At 40.1% G+C, this 24,603-nt stretch overlaps 1 protein-coding gene across 3 annotated transcripts in view; it reads right to left on the bottom strand.

Annotated features, from left to right (window-relative positions):
* Nucleotides 1-7,651: 7,651 nt before the first annotated feature.
* The window catches only part of asb2a.1 (ankyrin repeat and SOCS box containing 2a, tandem duplicate 1), a 28,027-nt gene continuing 11,075 nt past the window's right edge, over nucleotides 7,652-24,603 (bottom strand). For 2 of the 3 annotated variants that reach the window (XM_031837365.1, XM_020496715.2), the window contains exons 3-9: nucleotides 22,209-22,378; nucleotides 21,234-21,389; nucleotides 20,485-20,730; nucleotides 20,153-20,324; nucleotides 10,158-10,731; nucleotides 9,759-9,912; nucleotides 7,652-8,523 (exon numbers count right to left, since the gene is read on the bottom strand). In XM_031837365.1, coding sequence (XP_031693225.1) covers nucleotides 8,366-8,523; nucleotides 9,759-9,912; nucleotides 10,158-10,731; nucleotides 20,153-20,324; nucleotides 20,485-20,730; nucleotides 21,234-21,389; nucleotides 22,209-22,378 — 1,630 coding nt within the window. In that variant the 3' untranslated portion in view covers nucleotides 7,652-8,365. The remainder of the gene's footprint in view (nucleotides 8,524-9,758; nucleotides 9,913-10,157; nucleotides 10,732-20,152; nucleotides 20,325-20,484; nucleotides 20,731-21,233; nucleotides 21,390-22,208; nucleotides 22,379-24,603) is intronic. The other variant, XM_031837366.1, reaches the window with a different exon arrangement.

Genomic DNA, 24,603 nt, shown 5'->3' with positions numbered 1-24,603 from the left:
TAATGCAAAATATGTAAACATTATTAAAGTGACTAGTGTTCCATTAATAAAGTGATCAGTGATTTCAAGTCTATGTATACAGTGCCTTGCAAAAGTTTTCATCCCCCATTTTCTTGCATTACAACCTGTAATTTGAATGGATTGTTCATGTAGTGGACATACACCAAATAGTCCAAATTTGTGAAGTGAAATGTAAAAAATTACTTGTTTCAATCAATTCTAAAAAAATAAATAATGGAAAAGTGGTGCGTACATATATATTCCCTCCCTTTGCTATGAAGCCCCGAAATAAGATCTGGTGCAACCATTTACCTTCAGAAGTCAAATAATGAGTTAAATAAAGTCCACCTGTGTGCAATCTAAGTGTCACATGATCTGTCACATGATCTCAGTGTATATACACCTGTTCTGAAAGGCCCCAGAGTCTGCAACACCACTAAGCAAGGGGCACCACCAAGCAAGAGGCACCATGAAGACCAAGGAGCTCTTCAAACAGGTCAGGGATAAAGTTGTGGAGAAGTACAGATCAAGGTTGGGTTATAAAAAAATATCCAAAACTTTGAACATCCCATGGAGCACCATTAAATCCATTATTAAAAAATGGAAAGAATATGGCACCACAAAAAAACTACCAAGTGAGGGCCGCCCACCAAAACTCACAGTCCAGGCAAGGAGGGCATTAATCGGAGAGGCAACAAAGAGACCAAAGATACCCCTGATGGAGCTGCAAAGCTCCACAGTAGAGCTTGGAGTATTTGTCAATAGGACCACTTTAAAGCCATACACCCCACAGAGCAAGGCTTTACGGAAGAGTGGCAAGAAAAAAGCGATTGCTTAAAAACTTCTTAGGGCTGCAATCCCGTTAACGGGATTGATATGACAACAGCCAGTGAAAGTGCAGAGCGCCAAATTCAAACAACAGAAATCTCATAATTAAAATTCCTCAAACAGACATGTATCTTATACCATTTTAAAGGTCATCTTGTTGTTAATCCCACCAAAGTGTCTGATTTCAAATAGGCTTTACAGCGAAAGCACCACAAACGATGGTCAGAGCCAAGCCACAGAAAAACACAGCCATTTTTACAGCCAAAGAGAGGAGTCACAAAAAACACAAATAGAGATAAAATTAATCACTAACCTTTGATGATCTTCATCAGATGACACTCATAGGACTTCATGTTACACAATACATGTATGTTTTCTTCGATAAAGTGCATATTTATATAAAAAAATCTCAGTATACATTGGCGCGTTATGTTCACTAGTTCCAAAAACATCCGGTGATATTGCAGAGAGCCACATCATTTTCCAGAAATACTCATTATAAATGTCGATGAAAATACAATTGTTAGACATGGAAATATAGATACACTTCTCCTTAATGCTGACTTGCTGCACCCTTGACAACTACTGTGATTATTATTATTTGATCATGTTGGTCATTTATGAACATTTGAACATCTTGGCCATGTTCTGTTATAATCTCCATCCAGCACAGCCAGAAGAGGACTGGCCACCCCTCATAGCCTGGTTCCTCTCTAGGTTTCTTCCTAGGTTTTGGCCTTTCTATGGAGTTTTAGCTTCTACACCTGCATTGCTTGCTGTTTGGGGTTTTAGGCTGGGTTTCTGTACAGCACTTTGAGATATCAGCTGATGTAAGAAGGGCTATATAAATACATTTGATTTGATGCCGTTAAATACAGAGAAATTCTGGAGGGAAACCTGTTTCAGTCTTCCAGAGGTTCACCTTCCAGAAGGACAATGACTCTAAGCATACTGCTAAAGTAACACTTGAGTGGTTTAAGGGGAAACATTTAAATGTCTTGGAATTGCCTTATCACAGCCTAGACCTAAATCCAACTGAGAATCTGTGGTAAGATTGCTGTACACCAGCGGAACCCATCCAACTTGAAGGAGCTGGAGCAGTTTTGCCTTGAAGAATGGGCAAAAATTCCAGTGGTTAGATGTGCCAAGCTTATAGAGACATACCCCAAGAGACTTGCAGCTGTAATTGCTGCAAAAGCTGGCTCTACAAAGAATTGACCTTAGGGGGTGAATAGTTATGCAAAAAATATTTAGCGTCTTCAAAGTGGTAGGCATGTTGTGTTAATCAAATGATACAACTAAATTTTAATTCCAGATTGTAAGGCAACAAAATAGGGAAAATGCCAAGGGGGGTGAATACTTTCGCAAGCCACTGTATAGGCCAGCAGAATCTGTTTTCAATCTCTCCGTCCCAGTTTTTATGCAGCTGTACTGACCTCGTCTTCTGGATGATAGCGGGATGAACAGGCAGTGGCTCAGGTGGTTGTTGTCCTTGATTATCTTTTTGGCCATCCTGTGACATCGGGTGCTGTAGGTGTCCTGGTGGGCAGGTAGTTTGCCCCTGGTGATGCGTAGGGCAGACCGCACCACCATCTGGAGAGCCCTGCGGTTGTGGGCGGTGCCGTCGTCATACCAGGTGGTGACACAGCCCAACAGGATGCACTCAATTGTGCATCTGGAAAAGTTTGAGGGTTTTAGGTGCCAAGCCACATTTTCTCAACATCCTGAGGTTGAAGAGGCACCTTCTTCACCAGTGATGTCAGTGATGTGTACGCCGAATGAACTTGAAGCTTTCCACCTTCTCCTCTGCAGTCATGTCGATGTGGATGGGGGGTGATCCCTCTGCTGTTTCCTGAAGTCCACGATCAGCTCCTTTTTTTGTTGATGTTGAGTGAGAGGTTATTTTCCTGGCACCACACTTTCAGGGTCCTCACCTCCTCCCTGTAGACTGTCTCGCCATTGTTGATAATCAGGCCTACTTCTGTTGTAGTATGGCGGCCCATCAGGAAGTCCAGGACCCAGTTGCACAGGGCGAGGTTCAGACCCAGGGCCTGGTGTTGAATGCTGAGCTATAGTCAATGAACAGCATTCATACATAGGTATTCATAGGTATTACATAGGTATTCCTCTTGTCCAGATGGGATAGGGCAGGGTGCAGTGCGATGGCGATTGCATCGTCTGTGGATCTATTGTGGCGGTAAGCAAATTGAAGTGGGTCTAGGGTGTCATGTAAGGTAGAGGTGATATGATCCTTGACTAGTCTATCAAAGCTCTTCATGACGACAGAAGTGAGTGCTACGGGGCGATAGTCATTTAGTTCAGTTAACTTTGAGTTCTTGAGTATAGGAACAATGGTGGACATCTTGAAGCATGTCGGAACAGCAGACTGGGATAGGGAGAGATTGAATATGTCCATAAACACTCCAGCCAGCTGGTCTGTGCATGCTCTGAGGACGCAGCCAGGGATGCCGTCTGGGCTGGCAGCCTTGCGAGGGTTAACACACTTAAATGTCTTACTCACATCGGCCACGGAGAATGAGAGCCCACAGTTCTTGGTAGCTGGCTGCGTCGATGGCACTGTGTTATCCTCAAAGAGGGCGAAAAAGGTGTTTAGCTTATCCGGAAGCAAGAGGTCAGTGTCCGTGACGTGGCCGACTTTCCCTTTGTAGTCCGTGATTGTCTGTAGACCCTGTCACATACGTTGCGTTTCTGAGCCGTTGAATTGCGACTCCACTTTGTCTCTGTACAGACGTTTTTCCTGTTTGATTGCCTTGCGGAGGGAATAACTACACTGTTTGAATTGTACTACAGCCAATGTGTTGGTAGAACTTCGGTAGAGTTTTCCTCAAATTAGCTTTGTTAAAATCCCCGACTACAATAAATGTGGCATGTGTTGTGTTGTGTAGTGGCTTTGCTGGCATGCATCCCCCCAATTTTTTGTTCTTGTTTGCCCCCCCAAGATGTACATGCTAAAATCGCCACTTGTCAGTATAGATAATCTTTGCTACGACGGGATTTTTGGAAAGATATATGTCATGACGTTGGCCTGTTGGGGGAGGTTTATGACCCCCATAATTACCTTTCCCCTTTTCTCTCTCTCTACTTTATAAAGTTGACTCTTGGAAAGCCTTTGTTAACATAGAGAGTCTGGTAACATCAAAAGGTGGGAAACGGAACCATAATCCAACCAGTTGAAAATATGAGTTGGTACTTAATGAATATGATGTCAGGTCAGTTGTTGTCTGAGACATTACTACTAATGATAGTATGTCATAAACTGTATCTTGGAAAGTCTACACATTCTAGTTATCAGATTCACATTGAATTGTTGTGAAATGTAAATGTTTAAATAGGAAACTATTTGTGAAAAGATTAAATGTAATTTAAGCTTCTTAATGAGAGAATGGTTTGTCATAAAGTAAACTCTGCTCACTCAGAGGGGGCCTCTGAGCGAACAGACATTGGTTGTAAACTATGAAGCACGCCCTTCTATTTACCACGATATAAGCCCATTGACAAAAATCCAACTTTGTGTTCCAAGGACGAGAGGATGACGGTCCCTATGTTGAAAGGGCTAAGATAAAAACCTAACGAAATTAGCATAGAATTTCAACGAGAAGATGACGATCGACACGCGAAAAAGGATGAACTTTGAACTCTTATTCACAACTGTTATTGTGAAGTGGAAACGTCTAGGAGCAATAACGGCTCAGCCACAAGCGGTAGGCCACACAAGCTGACAGAACATGACCGCCGAGTACTGAAGCGCGTAAAAATCGTCTGTCCTCGGTTGCAACACTCTGGGAGCAAGCTCAGCACAATAACTGTTATTTGGGAGCGTAATGAAATGGGTTTCCATGACCAAGCAGCCGCACACAAACCTAAGATCACCATGTGCAATGCCAAGCGTCAGCTGGAGTGGGCTAAAGCTCGTCGCCATTGGACTCTGGAGCAGAGGAAACGTGTTCTCTAAAGTGATGAATCATGATTCTCCATCTGGCAGTCTGACGGACAAATCTGGGTTTGGCGGATGTCAGGAGAACGCTACCTCCCCAAATGCATAGTGCTAACTGTAAAGTTTGGTGGAGGATTAATGGTCTGGGGCTGTTTTTCATGGTTAAGGCTCCTTAGTTTCCTGAAGGGGAATCTTAACGCTACAGCATACAATAACATTCTAGACCATTCTGTGCTTGCAACTTTGAGGCAAAAGATTGGGGAAGGCCCTTTTCTGTTTCAGCATGAAAATGATCCCATGCACAAAGCGAGGTCCATACAGAAATGGCTTGTCGAGATCGGTGTGGAAGAACTTGACTGGCTGCAGAGCCCTGACCTCAACCCTATTGAACACCTTTGGGATGAATTGGAACGCTGACTGCGAGTCAGGCCTAATTGCACATCATCAGTGCCTGACCTCACTAATGCTTGTAGCTGTCCCTGCAGCAATGTCCTAACATCTGGTGGAAAGCCTCCCAGAAGAGTGGAGGTTGTAGCAGCAAAGGGGGGACCAACTCCATATTAATGCCCATGATTTTGGAATGAGATATTCAACGACCAGGTGTCCATATACTTTTGTTCTTGTAGTGTCTTTGATACCTTTCCACCAATTCCTCTCCAGCCATTACCACGAGCCCGTCCTCCCTAATTAAGGTTCCACCAACCTCCTGTGATCTACAGCAGTAGTTCTGTCGAACACTAGAGGGCAAGAGGGATGAAGGTATAAACACAACTTTATCCATAGAGCAATCGGCTGTGAAGTCATTTGGCTCCGTCATGAGGAGTTTGTCTGAAGGGAAGTGCAAGCATGCACACACACACATTCTAATCAACAATTATTACCTTAAAACTGGAAACGCAAACATGTAATTATTGCATATCCCAATGAATACAATCATTTTCTAAATGGTTAATTACTGGACTAACGGATTATTTGATGACTAATGATCAACCCATAGAAATTGATATTCAAATTATGTTTATTTTTTCCACAGACACAAGATTGAATTGTTTCCATGATCGGAAATACAAGTACATGGAGGTCACCTTCTAGAGAAATATACCCAAATATTAGAAAAAGGTGACCCTTACCTTAGATGTCATACAGAATACTGCAAATACACAAATTGGAATCTATTTACACATATCAAATTAAATATAGTGCTTTGTTCTCATATTCTCAATATCTCCTGTGAAATTTACTCTCAGAAAATGCTGTAAACCTTAATGTTCAACTCCTATATTTGGCATAAGTTAAACTGTAAAAATGTCATATTTACAAAAACACAACCTACAGTATATACTGAAATCGTTGAAGTCGGAATTTTACATACACTTAGGTTGGAGTCATAAAGTCTTGTTTTTCAACCACTCCACATATTTCTTGTTAACAAACTATAGTTTTGGCAAGTCAGTTAGAACATCTATTTTGTGCATGACACAAGTAATTCACTTATAATTCACTGTATCACAATTCCAGTGGGTCAGAGGTTTACATACACTAAGTTGACTGTGTCTTAAAACAGCTTGGAAAATTCCATAAAAGGATGTCATGGCTTTAGAAGCTTCTGATTGGCTAATTGACATCATTTGAGTCAATTGGAGGTGTACCTGTGGATGTACTTCAAGGCCTTCCTTCAAACTCAGAGCCTTTTTGACATCATGGGAAAATCTAAAGAAATCAGCCAAGACCTCAGAAGACAAATTGTAGACCTCCACAAGTCTGGTTCATCCTTGGGAGCAATTTCCAAACGCCTGAAGGTACCACATTCATCTGTACAAACAATAGTACGCAAGTATAAACACCATGGGACCATGCAGCCGTCATACCGCTCAGTTAGGAGACGTGTTCTGTCTCCTAGAGATAGAGACTTTGGTGCGAAAAGTACAAATCAATCCCAGAACAACAGCAAAGGACCTTGTGAAGATGCTGGAGGAAACAGGTACAAAAGTATCTATATCCACAGTAAAACGAGTCCTATATAGACATAACCTGAAAGGCCGCTCAGCAAGGAAGAAGCCATTGCTCAAAAACCTCCATAAAAAAGCCAGACTACGGTTTGCAACTGCACGTGGGGACAAAGATCGTACTTTTTGGAGAAATGTCCTCTGGTCTGATGAAACAAAATAGAACTGTTTGGCCATGGCCATAATGACCATTGTTATGTTTGGAGGAAAAAGGGGGAGGTTTGCGAGCCAAAAAACACCATCCCAACCATTAAGCACGGGGGTGGCAGGATCATGTTGTGGGGGTGCTTTGCTGCAGGAGGGACTTGTGCACTTCACAATATAGATTTAATCACGAGGAGAGAAAATTATGTGGATATATTGAAGCAACATCTCAAGACATCAGTTAAACATCTCAAGTTAAAGCTTGGTCACAAATGGGTCTTCCAAATGGACAATGACCCCAAGCATACTTCCAAAGTTGTGGCAAAATGGTTTAAGGACAACAAAGTCAAGGTATTGGAGTGGCAATCACAAAGCCCTGACCTCAATCCCATATAAAATGTGTGGGCAGAACTGAAAAAGCGTGTGCGAGCAAGGAGGCCTACAAACCTGACCCAGTTACACCAGCTCTGTCAGGAGGAATGGGCCAAAATTCACCCAACTTATTGTGGGAAGCTTGTGGAAGGCTACCCGAAAGGTTTGACCCAAGTTAAACAATTTAAAGGCAACACTACCATATACTACTTGAGTGTATGTAAACTTCTGACCCACTGGGAATGTGATGAAAGAAATAAAAGCAGAAATAAATCATTCTCTCTACTATTATTCTGTCATTTCACATTCTTAAAATAAAGTGGTGATCCTAACTGACCTAAGACAGGGAATGTTAATTAGGATAAAATTTCAGTAATTGTGAAAAACTGAGTTTAAATGTATTTGGCTAAGGTGTATGTATACTTCTGACTTCAACTGTACATATAAGGTAGCCTAAAAGAGTCAAATGTTTCCCTCAAAATACTGTGCAATCAAATAGGCAGCATTCCAAACCTTGACAAAAATCATATTTATCTTTCATTGAGAAATTGAATAGACTATTCTCAATAACAATATTATGAAGTCTCAACTAAGGTTGAACTTATGCAAAAAAATATCACAAATTCATAAAAGCTTGCCTTACAGGGTCCTATAACGCCCCAAGATTACTGTACACTTAAACATGTACATTTTCTAAACTTGACACAAACCCATTTCAATATTTGTTTAAAAATGTTGCTTATGTTATTACTATAATTACCATTTTATCATGTACCTGTGAATACCTAGTCATTTAAATAAAAGTAATTACTAGAAAGTACCTAGAAATGTCTACAACAGTCAAATAAAATGCTACCAACTTTGGTAAGTCTACCTGTCGGGTGAGCTTATTAAATTACCATATAAGTCTGATCTTAAAGTTTAATTGTGAAATGTAACTGTACTCTATATTACTGCTCAAATATCAGTAAAAATATTCACACCATAAACACTGATTATGTCAATCAATTTTGTGCGGCATTCCCTGTGTCATCTCTTGTTTTGACTATGATGTCACTCTCTAGAATGCACAAAACTCTTCTTGGTTGCGCTCTTCGTGGTTAAGGTACTTGATTACTCGTGGTGGGAGGGGCAGTTTGTTGATGCACCTCAGTCTGTGGAGTCCAACCTGCTGCCGGATCTTCAGCCTACACAGCTGCATCAGTGGACGCGGGGGCGCTGTAAGACAATGGCAACAGATACGGTAATATGTGACGCTTGTACATTATATAAACAGTATACATATAAGATGTGCACAAGTCACTCAAAATAAGTGCCTGTTTGGGCATTGGTGTGTGTGGCTGGGTGTGCACGCGTGCATGACATCCCCCCTCATCACAGAAGTAACCCCAGCAGCTGCTAGACATGATCTCTGGGATCCAGGTCACGGCACCACTGTAACAGGCTGGTATTGAACCCTGGTTATCAACCACGCATACCGCTACACCAAAATTCTACCTTCTGTTGTGTAATAGACTCGAAGAAAAAAGGGTTATTTGGCTGTAGGGGAACCCTTAAGGGTTCTTTGGCTGTAGGAGAAGCCTTAGAATAACCCTTTTTCGTTCCATGTAGAAACATTTTTGGTTCCAGATACATTTGAAGTCGGAAGTTTACATACACCTTAGCCAAACACAACACATAAACTCAGTTTTTCACAATTCCTGACATTTAATCCTAGTAAAAATTCCCTGTCTTAGGTCAGTTGGGATCACCACTTATTTTAAGAATGTGAAATGTCAGAATAATAGTAGAAAGTGATTTATTTCAGCTTTTATTTCTTTCATCACATTCCCAGTGGGTCAGAAGTTTACATTCACTCAATTAGTATTTGGTAGCCTTGCCTTTAAAATTGTACACCTCCAATTCACTCAAATGATGTCAATTAGACTATCGGTAGCTTCTAAAGCCATGACATCATTTTCTGTAATTTTCCAAGCTGTTTAAAGGCACAGTCAACTTAGCACATGTAAACTTCTGACCTACTGGAATTGTGATACAGTGAATTATAATTGAAATAGTCTGTCTGTTAACAATTGTTGGAAAAATTACTTGTGTCATGCACAAAGTAGATGTCCTAACCGACTTGCCAAAACTATAATTTGTTAACAAGAAATTTGTGGAGTGATTGAAAAATTAGTTTTAATGACTCCAACCTAAGTGTATGTAATCTTCCGACTTCAACTGTATAACCCTTTTAAATTCCATGTAAAACCCGCTGTAGAAAGGGTTCTACATGGAACCCAAAAGGATTCTACCTGGAACCAAAAATTGTTATTCTAAGGGTTCTCCTACAGCCTAAGAATCCTTAAAGGTTCTAGACAGCACTTTTCTAAGAGTGTCTGTGTGTGTGTGTGTGTGTGTGTACAGTATGGGTATGTGTGTCTGTGCTTGTTTGCAAGTCTGGGGACACTCACTTGCTTTCTCCTTGATGGCTTCCCAGTCCCCAAAGCTATCTAGGTGTTCAGTAAGTCTGGAGCAGAGTTTCACATGGCCAACATAATCCAGGAGTATGTCTATGATGGGTCCTGCCCAGCGGTTTATTGCCTGAGTTGAGATTATCTCACAGAACTAGTGATGGAAAGACAAAAAGCGATGGTAGGCTATGGTATATTGTATTTTTAAGTCCCCACAAGAAAGTGTTCCAAATACCTTTGCTAACATGACAGCATGACAGTTACATAGGAGATTACAGTGTAGGTAAACATTGTTACATAGTACTTATAGCTGTTATACCTGGCTGTGGTATAATTAGTACTACTATGTAGTATAATAACTATACCAACCTATTTAACTCCCATGTACATTTTGTTTACCTGAACAGCTTTCCCAGTATTCCTGCGTGTATCGTTATTGTAGCGCAAGTCATCCCTCTCAGATGTCTCTTGAATGGGTGGATGTGGACCACTGCCGTAAGTGCAGCTAAAACAGGAGTGGGCATCACAGCCATTGTCCATCAAATACTTCAGCATGGACAGGTACTTCATACTGAACATGACAGTGGCCGGGAATGAGGTGGGGTGAGTCAGGACGTAGGCGTTAACGTTGGCCCCATGCTCCACCAGCAAAGTGACCAATTCGATACTACCCTGCCTCACGGCCACCAGTAGAGTGTTGAAGGTGTCTAGGTTGGGGTTGGCACCGGCTTCTAGAAGCATGGTGGTCGCTTCCACATTGCCGTTGGCGACGGCAAAGTATAGAATTGTGCTGCGATGATCCTCGTACATCTTGGAGCGGTCCTCTGACAGCATGGCATTGACATCGTAGCCGGCCTCGATTAGGACCTCCAGGACTTCATCCCTGTTGCACTCGGCGGCAAGATGGAGGGGACTGATGCCACTTCGATTCACTCTGGACTTGCTGGTGGCTTTGATCAGCAATGACACGATACTGAAATAGAAAACCACACAGGGGAAATTAGATGGAGAAACCATATGGAGAAACCATATGGAGAATTCCATCCCTGGTTTTTACCCTCCTGATTGTGGGTATCCTCCAACCGGAATTGTGTGCTCTATGAACTGAATGATTACTGTAGCATTATCATTAGTTGAGAATCCCTTTCTAACTTCTGTTTCTTCCAGTTGATGTGCGGACTCCTGGAGGAATGTGCAAGTGAGAGGCAAGTCGGTAGAGTCGGAAACATAAACTAGGGGGTAGGGTAGTGTAAAGGATAGAGACAAGGGGGAGAGCACAATCATTATTAAAAAAATATATAACATGTGGTTGCAAGCAGCAATGAACAGGGTTCACTGGATCACAGAAAGGTCAAAAAATCAGTTGAATAACAAAGCAAGCACTATATCATGTAGAAACTATCTTCCTTTATGTGGAATCAATGAAAGCATTACCATGTTTATCTCGCAATGCCACAAGGATGACGCAAGTCAAGTTTAGTCTAGTGCTGTAGGTTGGTTATATTTCTCAAATTCATTAGAGGCTACTTCACTGAATCTATAGGTACAATACTCCCATATTAGAATGGAGCAACTATTTTTTCTCAAAACCATGAAAGACTGATGTAATGAGTCTAAATACAAAATCTGGAGTGAATCTGAAGTATGGCTCATGAGGAAAGATGATTGCAGATGATTTTCAGCATTAGTGTTACATATGCAAATGAGTTGTTAATAATTTTTTGTTTTTTGAGACATCAAAAAATCTTAGGGATGTCCATGATAGCGATGACACGTTTCAAGTTGAAAAGCCACTGTGGAGCCATTTTACAGGGGTTTAAATGTACACCTAAAATCTGATTTTTGATTTGTCAATAACTCAGTCATCTTTTTACCAATCCCTTAGATTTTCTCAAACTAAGTTAATAAATGTACCATGGGCATACATTCTAAATGGTTCATTTGGTCCTAGTGTTCATGACAATAAGAGTGTTTTTAGCGTATTGTAGCATATCAATGTTATGTTCTGAAACTCTTTAGGGACTATTGTGATGAGTCCAAAGACCACATTTGGAGTGAATCTGACTTTTAGTCCACAAGAAGATTTTTAATGATTATTTAAGCACTAGCGTTATATAGGCAACAATTAATGATGCACTATGCAGAAATCACGCAAACATTTCCTTTTTGCTCAAATTTGAATAAGTTGCATAATTTCAGTTCATGTGACAAAAAAGCAAGTATAGTTAATCTTTCCGTAACCAAAAATATTGTATTTTCAGCTGTGAAACTGGTGTACAAAAAATGTACTTAATAAGGGGAGGCATAGCAATAGCACACACAGAACAGATCTACTGCTTCATAGACTTGCTTTCAATGAGAATGACAGATCTATAACTCACATTTCTATGTGGATTTTGTCAGGTCGCCCAAAAAGTTACACATTGCTGCTTTAAGGGGATAGTTCAAGTTTACAAAATTACATATTAGTTTTCTTATCTTGTAAGCAGTCTATGGACAAGGTATGAAATGTATTCGCATTTGTGGCAAAAACCCAAATTGAAATCATGGGACCGATATTACAATATTTTCGTGCATCATGTACAAATCATCTGAAAGTATCAAAAAATGTATTACAATGCTTAACAAAGTCACTTATAGATTATTTGGGTGAGTTATCACTTTAAGTACCTTAAAATGGTAAAAAAAAGAAAGAAAAATAGCTTCTTAGCAAATAGCAATTTCTCAATCAAGAATTTTGCTTGTTCTGTCTTGGGAGTGGTCTGTGTGGGGATGGGGAAACTGAAAAGTAGCTGTAATTGGCATAGCAATTTGAAACTATTTTATTAACTAATTTAGCACCTGGAGATGTCACCAGGCATGCCAAAACTCCATCCTACCAAAACAGGCTGAAAACAGACTGAAATAGTTAAGTACATTTAAAATGGTTATAGTTCTAGCATGCTAGCAGATTGTCACGACTTCTGCCGAAGTTGGTGCCTCTCTTTGTTCAGGCGGCATTCGGCGGTCGATGTCACCAGCTTTCTAGCCTCCGCCAATCTACATTTATTTTTCCATTTGTTTTGTCCGTTTTGTACACACCTGGTTCCCATTATGTGTTTCTGGATTTTTGTTCTCCTTGTTGGAAGATTATATTTGAGTAAAGTCACTATTATTACTCATCTCTGTGTCCTGCGCCTGACTCCGACTTACCCACATCACATAGACTCTGACACAGATACCCTATAGTCTTTGTGCCAACTCTAGTTTGCAATTACGCTAGCGCTAGTTAGCAACTTCCTTCAAACTGCAATCAGAGACATTAAAATGGTGTCCACGAGTTCTTCTGACTCTAGGGAAGTAGATAAAGGGCCTCATTGCGAAATTCCCGAAGTATCCCTTTAACGTTGAGTTGGAGTTGATAAATGGTGAAAGAGTTTTGCGACCTTTGACATCGAAATGCATTGGGAGCTTATTTAAATATGGTTGTAGTTCAAAAAGTATAAATGCTGTCAAAAATATTTTCTCAAGCAATCTAAGTTGGGGCAGTCTGGACTATTTAATAGCTTAAATTGTTGAAACTCTAGAGCGGGTGGAAGAAATACAATAAGAAGAAGACGACAGAGAAATCTAGAGTTGTGCTTTGCCTTCAGCAAGCACACCTAATTACACTGAACAAAAATATAAACGCAACATGTAAAGTGTTGGTCATATGTTTCACGAGCTGAAATAAAATATCCCATAAATGTTCCATACGCACAAAAGCTTATTTCTATAAAATGTTGTGCACAAATTTGTTTACATCCCTGTTAGTGAGCATTTCTCCTTCGCCAAGATAATCCATCCAAATGACAGGTGTGGCATATCAAGAAGCTGATTAAACATCATGATCATTATACAGATGACCCTTGTATACAATAAAAGGACAATAAAAGGCCACTCTAAAATGTGCAGTTTTGTCACACAACACAATGCCACAGATGTCTCAAGTTTTAAGGAAGTGTACAACTAGCATGCTGACTGCGGGACTGTCCACCAGAGCTGTTGCCAGATCATTTAATGTTAATTTCTCTACCATAACCAGGCTCCAATCTCATTTTAGAGAATTTCGCAGTACGACCAACCGGCCTTATGGTATGGGCAGGCATAAGCTACGGATAACAAACATGATTGCATTTTATTAATGACAATTTGAATACACAGAAATACCGTGACGAGATTGCGAGATTTTAAGGTATCTGTGACCAACATATGCATATCTGTATTTCCAGTTATGTGAAATCTACAGATTAGGGCCGAATTTATTTATTTCAATTGCCTGATTTCCTCATATGAACTGTAACTCAGTAAAATCTTTGAAATTGTTGTATGTTGAGTTTATATTTTTGTTCATTTATATATTATATATTTATATTAATTTAATGCATTCAACAAACATTTTGCATTTTCATGCATTTTTTTAATCACAGCGTTGGACCAAGGTTACCTGAACGTATCCTCCTGAACTTGAATTGCGTCATCAGTAACCAATCAGAATGGTTATCTGTGGCAAGCTCACATAATGTAGAATGATTCATTATATTTCTATAGACAAGATGGCATCTTGCATAGCAACAAACTGAAGTTGTTTGCACTTTTAAAACATTATCTTTTGCTAAATATATGGAATGTAACGTCTTTCCATCTTGCTGGTTTGGAAGTTATAATCCATGTGTCAGTGGAACAATTTGTCCACTTTAGTGAGGCAAAGGTTTGATGGTAAATTGTTCCCTACAAGCCCCTGATCAGATTTATATCTGATATCCTCTCCAAGAAATGTGCTTTCTATGTTTTCCAAAACCTTTATATATCTTGTTGTAGTGAGTCTATGCAATAGAATGTTCACAGGCTGATAAAGGAATGTTAAAGGAATAATTAATGAAGGAATAATTATTATTGGGCACATTCTACCGACAGTATTATTGAAAGAGTTGTGTCAATGTTAGACCAATCCAATTAAAATCAATGGAGCCGTTTGGTGGCCATATTGGAAAATGTGTACAATAGCAAGCCATCAATGTTTAGGCTTTTCCTAGCTTCATGTAAAGTTTGGTGCACTCATTATGATCTTATTACACCAATTATTTATTCAGTTATGGTGGTGGCCATCTTGAAAATAGGCTGCTGGGACTGATCTTGTTCGGTGTAGTTATCATCGGGTTACCTTGTGATAATAGAGCACATCCCAATGCTGTCCAATTTGGCTCGATATATCCCAAAATGCATACATGTATGACCTTTGACCCCTATGAAAGATTGCATGTTGAGGTAGCCATTCATGGCCCAAAACATTTTTGGGACCAGATGGTGAATCGATTTATCAGCTTTGGAGCTGTTTTCCAACATCCAACTCACTTTGTGTGAGCAGGTCTCCTCTGATACTGTAAACTGACAGCTTGCTATAATGCTAAAAGCTTAGCTAATTCTGTTGTCATACCACACACATTGACCACATGGGGATGAACATCATGGATATCATGCCACTCAATGGATTGAGTGTGAATGATTACATTTACTGACATTAATGGGGGAAAAAATACATTAAAAAGCTAACACAAAGTAAACCTCCATAAACAAAGCAATGGTTACAGAAAACATGAAAATATTAATATACAACAATATTACAGAGGACCAAAAAACATTTTAATAACTCTACTGAGCAAAGCTTGGGTTAATGTCACATGTTAAAGGAGCGCTTATCTACCACAACTTCATTGGTAACTCCAGTCAGACATAGTCACTTACTTAACTGACTTGTCATAATTGTAGAAGTCATAGGTCAGCAGGGTTTTTTTGGAAACAATACAATACAACAATGTATGATAATAATATATATAATAATAATAATAATAATATGTAGGCCAGGGGTACGCAACATAATTATAATAATTTGGCTATCCCTGGTGTAGGCTATTTGTAAAATGGAAATTGAGAATAAACATACAGTGCCTTCAGAAAGTATTCACACCCCTTGACTTATTCCGTTACATCCTGAATTCAAAATGGATTAAATCGTTTTTTTTCTCTCACCAAGCTACACACAATACCCCATAATAACAAAGTGAAAACATGTTTTTAGAAATGTTGCATATGTATTGAAAATAAAGTACAGAAATATCTAATTTACTTAAATATTCACACACGTTGCTGTGACACTCCAAATTGAGCTCAGGGTCATCCAATTTCCTTTGATCATGCTTGAGATTTCACAACTTGTTAGGAGTCCACCTGTGGTCAATTCAATTGTTTGTATATGATTTAGAAAGAAACACACGTCTATATAAGATCCCACAGTTGACAGTCCAAGGAACTGTCCATAGATCTCAGAGATTTTATTGTGATGAGGCATATATCTGGGGAAGAGTGTAAAACAATTTCTAGTGTTGAAAGTTTCCAAGAGCACAGTGGTCTTCATCATTGAGACGGTGGGAGGGTTTTGAAGAAGGATGAGTTTCTGGTTTCCAGACATCCAGAGCGTGCCACCGTTATCATCGATCCTTTGATTCTCATGACTTTGTAAGGTTTAGGATTGTAGGGAGTCGTGAGTTTTCCTTTGACATGCTGACAGCAGAGTACCGTGTCTCCTGGTTTGAGTGTCGAGGTTTGTGCTCGGTTCTTGTAGTCAGCAGTCTCTTTCATACGTTGCTTTGCATGTCACGTAGCTTGATGTTTGGTGCGAAGTGAGGCATTGTGGGAAGTGTAGTGCAACGTTTTCTTTCTTGTTGATTAGTTCCGTGAGAGGTTGCGCTGTAGTTTCTCAGAAAACTGTTGTGATTTTCTTTCCAAGGCTTTCATTCAGAGTTTGTGACTGTGACAGACTTCTTGAGTGTTCTCATTAGGCGTTCTGCTTCAGCATTAGCTCTCAGTCAGTAAGGTGTTATCTTTCTGTGTTTAAATCCAAGGTAGTGGCTGAAATCTGTGAAGGACTGTCCATTGAAGGGAGGTCCATTGTCCATTTTTACAATCTCAGGTACTTTGTCAATGTTTCGACGTAGACAGGGTTCCATATGATTTCCTGCAGTGGCAGCTTGACATGGAATGCAGTGCTGAATTGCTTTTTCTACCATGTCATCCATGCCTGGAAACCAAACATTCTCTCTCAGTAGCTTTTTTGTTTTCACAATACCTAGATGTCCTGTGTGAGCTAGGTTGATTGATTTGTTATGGAGAAAGGCTGGAAGAACGAGCCGTGTTCCTCTCAGAAAGGATGTTTTCTTGTGCATTGATTGTTAGTTCATGTCTCATGCGAAAGAGTGCTTTTAATGTTTGGAAATCAACATCTTGTGTGTCATGTAGTGAATCTTGCCAAGTTCCTGTGGACAATAGGCACATCACCTTCTGTAGAGCTGAGTCTTTGTTTCTTCTTGCACCTCTTTTAGAATCAGCTTTGGGAACTGTGTTGTCAATGATAAAGTTCACATATTTGTCTGCCATGCAAGAGGTTCTTTGTGCTGTTTCCCCTGAGATGGGATGTCTTGACATGTATTCGGCGGGGTTATTTTTACTGGCTTTGTACTTCACAGTGTAGCTGTAGGGTTGTATTCTCAGTCTCCATCGCTCAAGTCATGCTGGGGGTGTGGCTTTTGGGTTGTTGAAGATAAGCTCTATTCGTTTATGGTCTGTGAGGACCGTGAAGTGAGCTCCGTAGAGATACAAGTGAAAGGGTTCACATGCCCAGATGATCGCCAGAGCTTCTCTCTCGGTTTGTGAGTAGCGCTATTCAATCTCTGAAAGCGCTCCGCTGGCATATTCGATGATCTGGACGTCTTTGTCACTTGTAGGGTTGTGCTGACTTAGTATGGCACCTAAATCATCTTGGCCGGCGTCAACTAACAGTGTCTTGGCTGGGTCAAAGTAGGATGTCGTCGTGTGCTGCACCAGGTGTGATCTTTTCTTGTGAGCTCACAAAGAGGCTGTGTGGTTGTTGTGAAGTCTGGGATGAACCGTGAGCAGTATTGTATCATACAAAGTAGACTGCAAACTTCCGGGACATTTTGAGGATCAGGCTTTTACCAGGGGTCTTGGGTTTTGGTCTGGGATACCCATGGCGTTGGCCCGCTGATTTTTTTCAATGGTTTTTTGGCTTTGTAGTGTGTCAAGCTCCTGTTTAACTTTTTCTTTCATGTGGAAAGGAATCCTCCTGTGTGGTTGTACTGCTGTTTGAACTGTGTCATCAATGTGCAGCTTCACTTGAAAGTCTTTGAGTTTTCCAATGCCTTGGAAGAGGTCCTGGTATTCATTTCTAAACTGGCTTATGAATGAACCATCAGCTGGTTCACTTGGAGTGGACCAAGAGTTTATTATTTTCAGAAGTCCAAGGTCTGTTGCTGTCTGACAGCGAAGTAGTGGGCCAGAGTCACCTTTGACTGCATAGAAAGTGGTATCCACCATCTTAGTCTTGGAGCAGACTTGTACTGTGAATTTTCCTCTCAGTGGAAGTGGTTCGGAGCCATAAGCAAAGATGTTTGTTTTAGCCTGTTTTAATTCACAGCTGGGCTTTAACTTGTCACATGTGACATCAATGTTAACGCTTGCACCTGAATCAAAAATAACATCCACAGTTGTGTTCAAAATGGTAACTTGGATGTGTGGTTGGGATGGTTTCTGTAGTGTACACACAACATACACATAATCATCATCAGAGCTTGGTGAGGTGTCTTGTTTTGTGTCTTTTTGTCGTCTTGTGACTCATTTTGTGGTTCGTTTTTCAGCAACTGGAGGAGTGGACTTGGTGGTTTGTGATCTACAGCATTTTTTTTAAGTGATTCAACTTTCCACATCATTTCCTTTTTTTCCCACTTGCAGGGCAATTTGTTTGTCCTCCTTAGTTGTGGGAATTCTTCTCCACAGTTATTGCGTATTCTGTTTTGACTTTTGTCGCTTTCATTTTTGTAGCCCTGGCTTTTGTTATATATATATTTTTTATTTTGTACAGTGCACACAGAGTTATTTTTGTGATTTTGAATGAGCATTCTCCATGCCTGCAGCTTGTTTATCTGACATCTCTTGTGCGCTGCCTGTATCAAGTAGTTGTTGGAGAGCCATTGAACCATCTTTTAGCCCCATCCGGTGGATGCGAATTGCTTCAATCGTGTGTGGTAAGCATCCAAGGTTTCGTTTTCATTTTGTCTTGCTTGTCTGAAAACGTAGGTTCCGTTTTCTGTGTTGACTTTTGGACAGAAATTTGCATTGAGCTTGGCTACAGCTGTAACATAGTCATCATCTGCTCCGGTATCTTGCAGTCTGTCAAGTATACCGTACACATCCGACCCTGCATAGTGTAACAGTAATGCCATTTTCTGTGTGTTATCCGCAATGTCTAATGCAACTAGAAAATTCTTGAATCTGTTGATCCATTTTTTCCACCTCGAGCCGATTGAGTTGTGCTCTAGCTATCGTGGTATTGTACCGTAATGTACGATGTTAGCTGAATATGATGCTAGCTAGGCTGTTGTTGCTGTCTGTGTTTACTCACATAGGTACGTAGTTTGTCTTGTATATTGCATTCTTCTCTTGCGCGTTTCACTCGTCGCCAATGGTAACGTCCCGCTGTTTAGATTGCTTATGTTTGTAAGAACTGAGGTCTGGGCATTCGTATACTTTAGTTTAACTCTGCTCGCAAGTATGCTGACAACACATGGCTCACATGGCATATCACTCCCACTGTCTGGCTACTGTAAAACATGGAACCCACAGTACGAATACACAGACTGGATTATGGCATAATGTTCACTACATTACATTGTTCACCTCCTCTCCCCATGTAATTTAACAGAGTTTGAGAAAATCTGCAAGGGGGGAAATCCCCAAATCCAGATGTACAAAACTGATACCCAAGATGGCTCAAAGCTGTAATCTCTGCCAAAGGTTGTTCTACATAGTATTGACTCAGAGGTGTGAATAGTTATGTAAATGAGATATTTCTGTATTTCATTTTCAATAAATATGACAAATTCTTAAAACATGGTTTCGCTTTGTTGTCATGGGGTTTTGCGTGTAGATGGGTGAGAGGGAAAAAACGATTTAATCAATTTTGAATTCAGGCTTTAACACACAAAATGTGGAATAAGACAAAGGGTATGAATACTTTCTGAAGGCACTGTGCCTCTCATATAATGAGACATACAGCATCAAAAATAATCTGTAAGTAACTTCATTCAGCTGATTTGGATTTGAAGTGCGAAAAATGCTAATATCGGTAGCATTGCCTTGGATATGTGCAACATGGATTGCTGTCATACCTTGTCCACAGACTGCTCACAGGGTAAAGGGTAAAACAATATGTCATTTTGTAATTTGGGCAAACTATCCCTTTAAGTGTACTGTGCGGGGATGTCTTCCCATATTTCAAGGTTATTGAAGCTAATTGCGCCTACCCATCAGTTCCTCGTTGGGCAGCGATATGTAGTGGCAGAAGTCCTTTCTTGCCCGCTTTGTTGGCATCAGCATTCTGAGAAAGAAGAAGCTTCACAATGTCTTCATGGCCATTCTTAGCCGCCTCATACAGAGCTGTGGCCCCATCGCTGGCCTCACTGTTGATATCAGCACCTACAACATATATTCAGTGTGACATACAGTAAGAAACGTCAACCAAAGATCCATGGTTAGAGCTCCATAACAGCTCCATGTGGTGTGTGGACTGTCTCAATTCGGTGTAATGTCATTTGGCCCTACAGAATTCACCCGCTTTCCGAGGGGAAAATCGTACCGTGTTTAATGAGAAATCGAAGTGTTTCCACGCATCCACTCTGCGCTGCAGTAAACAGGGGCGTGATACCGTACATGTTGGTTGGGCTGAGTTTAGCCCCGGCCTTGAGCAACATCTCACATATCTCCACACTGTTGCGGCTCACAGCCTCCTGCAGAGCCGTCCAGCCCTGGATGCAGTGTTTGTTCACCACAGCACCGTGATTCAGAAGCATGGCCACAATCTCAGCATTCTCCTTTTCACAAGCTGTGGAATACGGTCAAAGATTGACAGACAGGGGAGAAATGGAAGATTTCCCAGCCTTTGTTAGTCATGGTAGGCAGTGTTTCCTAAACAAGGGTTTGAGGTTATTCCCAGGGTACAACTTGCAGGTACTGGGAGAGCGAATCTGTAATGGCAGATTTTGGGTGTAGTTGTATTGGTCTTCCAATCACCTCTCCTTTCTCCGGAAGTGTGCACTTGTTCACTAGTACTCCCCACAAATGTAAAAGCATTCAATCGCTGTAGGCATGGTCTGGAGGGATTTTCCACCACCATGTTTCTTATACCAGTGATTTTCTTTCAAATCTACAGCCCAGCCAACCCAAAGGCAAGTTTTTCAGCCAAGGTTTTCTCACAGTGTTGCTGCCCAACAAGTTATTTTACTATCAGTCAAGTAGTCTATGACTTACTATGTTTAGAACAAAAGGATAATTACAAAGAGGTTGGAAGATATAGGTCTTAGTAGGTCTCTAAGGCAAATGTGTTACCTTTGTAGAGGGGGGTCTCTCTCTCCTTGGTGGCAAGTTCTGGGTCTGCCCCTTTCTCCAGAAGCGCCTCTACACAGGCCACCCTTTCCCTGCCCACCGCCAAGATAAGAGCAGTCTGGCCTTTCAGGTCGCATTTGTTAATCATTCCAGGTTGAGCTTGAAAAGTGGAAAGGAGAACACAGGAGACAAACATGAGACTAGGTTTTTTCTTTATTTTATACAGTTTTTTTAAAGTCAGCTATTTAGCTGGCATTTACATGGAAAACTGTGAAATACTTTGTAATGAAATGTTAACCATAAAAGCGCCCACAGGGGTAAATTTAGAATAACATCATTTCGAAAGGCTTTTTTTAATCCTTTTGAATGTTTTTTTACTTTGTCAACCAACTACTTACAGACAAAAAAATATAATATACGTATCATGAGTTCTGTGTTAATATGGAGGAATGAAAAATTATATTTATTTTGTATACTAGTGAGAGGTGGCACGTTGCGTAGTGGTTAGAGCATTGGGCCAGTAACAGAAAGGTTGCTAGTTCAGTATTATTAATGGTGCATGGCTAAGCTGAAAATATGGGCTCAATAGTGAACTTTGTGGTAAATGCACAACATTTGGCACAGTTGTAAATGTATGTACCCTGAAAATGTATATCTATTTACATGTATTACAAAAGGTTAATGAATGAAAAGTGTTAATGCTTGACAGACAGTGTTTTTTTGCAATGAATACCAATTTAGGGTCAAATAAAATGGACCACATTAGTGCTTTTGAGCAAAAAAAGATGTTGTCGTTTTTAAGGTTAAAATGGGTGTTCTATTTGGTATGGACTACTATTGCATTCAAATGTTAAAAATAAATAAATAAATTGGCGTGAGCCCAGAAAATATCCATTGTTAAACCATAAAGGACAACAATAATCCAATTAATGACTTTGCATCACTATGTACATCTATGGAGTTTTGAATTGCACTTACCCCCAAGAAGAACCCTGACACACTGGTCTTGGCCATAATATGCAGCCTCGTGCAGCGGGATCCATCCATACTTGTCAGGCCGCAGTATGTTATTCCCGGTGTCTTTAGCCATAGCTCGTAACGTAGTCACATCACCATTCAGGATGGCTTTCACAATAGTGTCCTCTTCTCTAATAGGCAAACATACCCACCATCATCCATTTACCCTTTTTCACCTAGTCCACATACAATGCCTTCAGAAAGTATTCATACCCCTTGACTTATGCCACATTTTGTTGTGTTACAGTCTGAATTCAAAATAGATTCACTTTTTTACCCATCTACACAATACCCCATAATGATAAAGTGAAAATATGTTTTATTTATAAAAAATGAAATACAGAAATCTAATTTACATAAGTATTCACACCCCTGAGTCAAAACATGCTAGAATCACCTGGCAGCGATTAAAGCTGTGCATTTTTCTTGGTAAGTCTCCAAGAGCTTTGCACACCTGGATTGTAAAATATTTTCACATTATTATTTTAAAAACCCAAGCTCTGTCAAGTTGGTTGTTGATCATTGCTAGACAGCAGTGGAGGATGCTGAGGGGAGAACAGCTCATAATAATGGTTGGAATGGAGTAAATGGAAAGGCATCAAACACTTGGAAACCATGTGTTTGCTGTATTTGATATCATTCTACTGATTCCGCTCCAGTCATTACCACGAGCCCATTCCCAGTTAAGGTGCCACCAACCTCCTGTGCTAGACATCCATTTTCAAGTCTTCCGATAGATTGTCAAACCAATTTAAGTCGAAACTGTAACTAGGCAACTCAGGAACATTCAATGTTGTCTGGGTAAGCAACTCCAGTGTATATTTGGCCTTGTGGTTTAGGTTATTGTCCTGCTGAAAGTTGAATTTGTCTCCCAGTGTCTGTTGGAAAGCAGACACAAGCAGTTTTTCCCTCTAGGACTTTGCCTGATTAAGTTTATTTTTATCCAAAAAAACTCCCTAGTCCTTGCTGATGACAAGCATACCCATGGTACATGATGCGGCCACCACAATGCTTTAAAATTTGAAGAGTGGAACTCAGTGATGTGTTGTTTTGGATTTGCCAAAATAAGCGGTTTGTATTCAGGACATAAAATTCCTTTCTTTGCCACATTTTTTGCAGTTTAACTTTAGTGCCTTATTGCAAACAGGATGCACGTTTTGGAATATTTTTTATTCTGTAGAAGCTTCCTTCTTTTCACTCTATCATTTAGGTTAGCATTGTGTATTAACTGAGGATGGATCAACAACATTGTAGTGTTCTCCTATCACAGCCATTTAAACTCTGTAAATGTTTTAAAGTCGCCAATCCCTGGTTTACATCCTCTCTGGCAACTGAGTTAGGAAGGACGCTTGTATCTTTGCAGTAACTGAGTGTATTGATACACCATGCAAATTGTAATGAATAACTTCACCATGCTAAAAGAGATTTTCAATGTCTTTTTTTTTTTTATACCCATCTACCAATAGGTTGTCTTTTGTGAGGCATTGGAAAAGCTCCATTGGTCTTAGTGGTTGAATCTGTGTTTGAAATTCAGTGCTCGACTGAGGAACCTTACAGATACTGTAATTGTATATGTTGGGAACAGAGATGAGGTTGTCATAACAAAACAATGTTAAACACTATTATTGCACACAGAGTGAGTCCATGCAATGTATTACTTGTTAAGCACCGAGTCCATGCGACTTAGTATGTGTCTTGTTAATCACATTTTTTTTATAACTTATTTTTACTTGCCATAACAAAATGGTTGAATACTTATTGGTTCAAAACATTTCAGCTTTTCATTTTTTATTAATTAGTAAACATTTCTAAAACCAAAATCCTACATTGACATAATGGGGTATTGTGTGTAGGCCAGTTACACAAAATCTCAATTTAATACATTGTTGTTAAGGGAATTTTTATCAATGATGACTAATTATGTATACATTTCAATCAGGACTGATTAATCAGTGTTACTGTATATGTACTAACCCGAATACTATTATGTTACTGTATATGTACTAATCAGAATACTATTCTGTATATGTATGAGTTTTCTTTCTTGATCCCAGTACTGAAAATAATGTGTGTGTGAATGTGGTCAAGAGTTTAGAACAATGACGGTCTGTTCCTTGGTACAAATGAATGAATTATATCTCCAGACTGACGAGAATGCTTTTCTACACTGGCTGACCTTGGATCTAGGCGAGGAGGGAAGGCTTGAGAGCTATAGAGCCTTTCTACCAGTGTCAAGAAGAGACGGAAAATTTAGAAAACGCTGACGTCAGTTTCAGTTTATAACCTGTGGTAAAATGTGTATGTACTCAGTACTCTCGAGAATAAACTCTGCTGTCTGATTTTAAGACTGGGCTCT

Source organism: Oncorhynchus kisutch, linkage group LG12, assembly GCF_002021735.2.
Source record: "Oncorhynchus kisutch isolate 150728-3 linkage group LG12, Okis_V2, whole genome shotgun sequence".
NCBI classification, from domain to species: Eukaryota; Metazoa; Chordata; class Actinopteri; order Salmoniformes; family Salmonidae; genus Oncorhynchus; species Oncorhynchus kisutch.
Note: the sequence above shows the minus strand (reverse complement) of the source record. Positions and strands in the feature narration are given on the sequence as shown.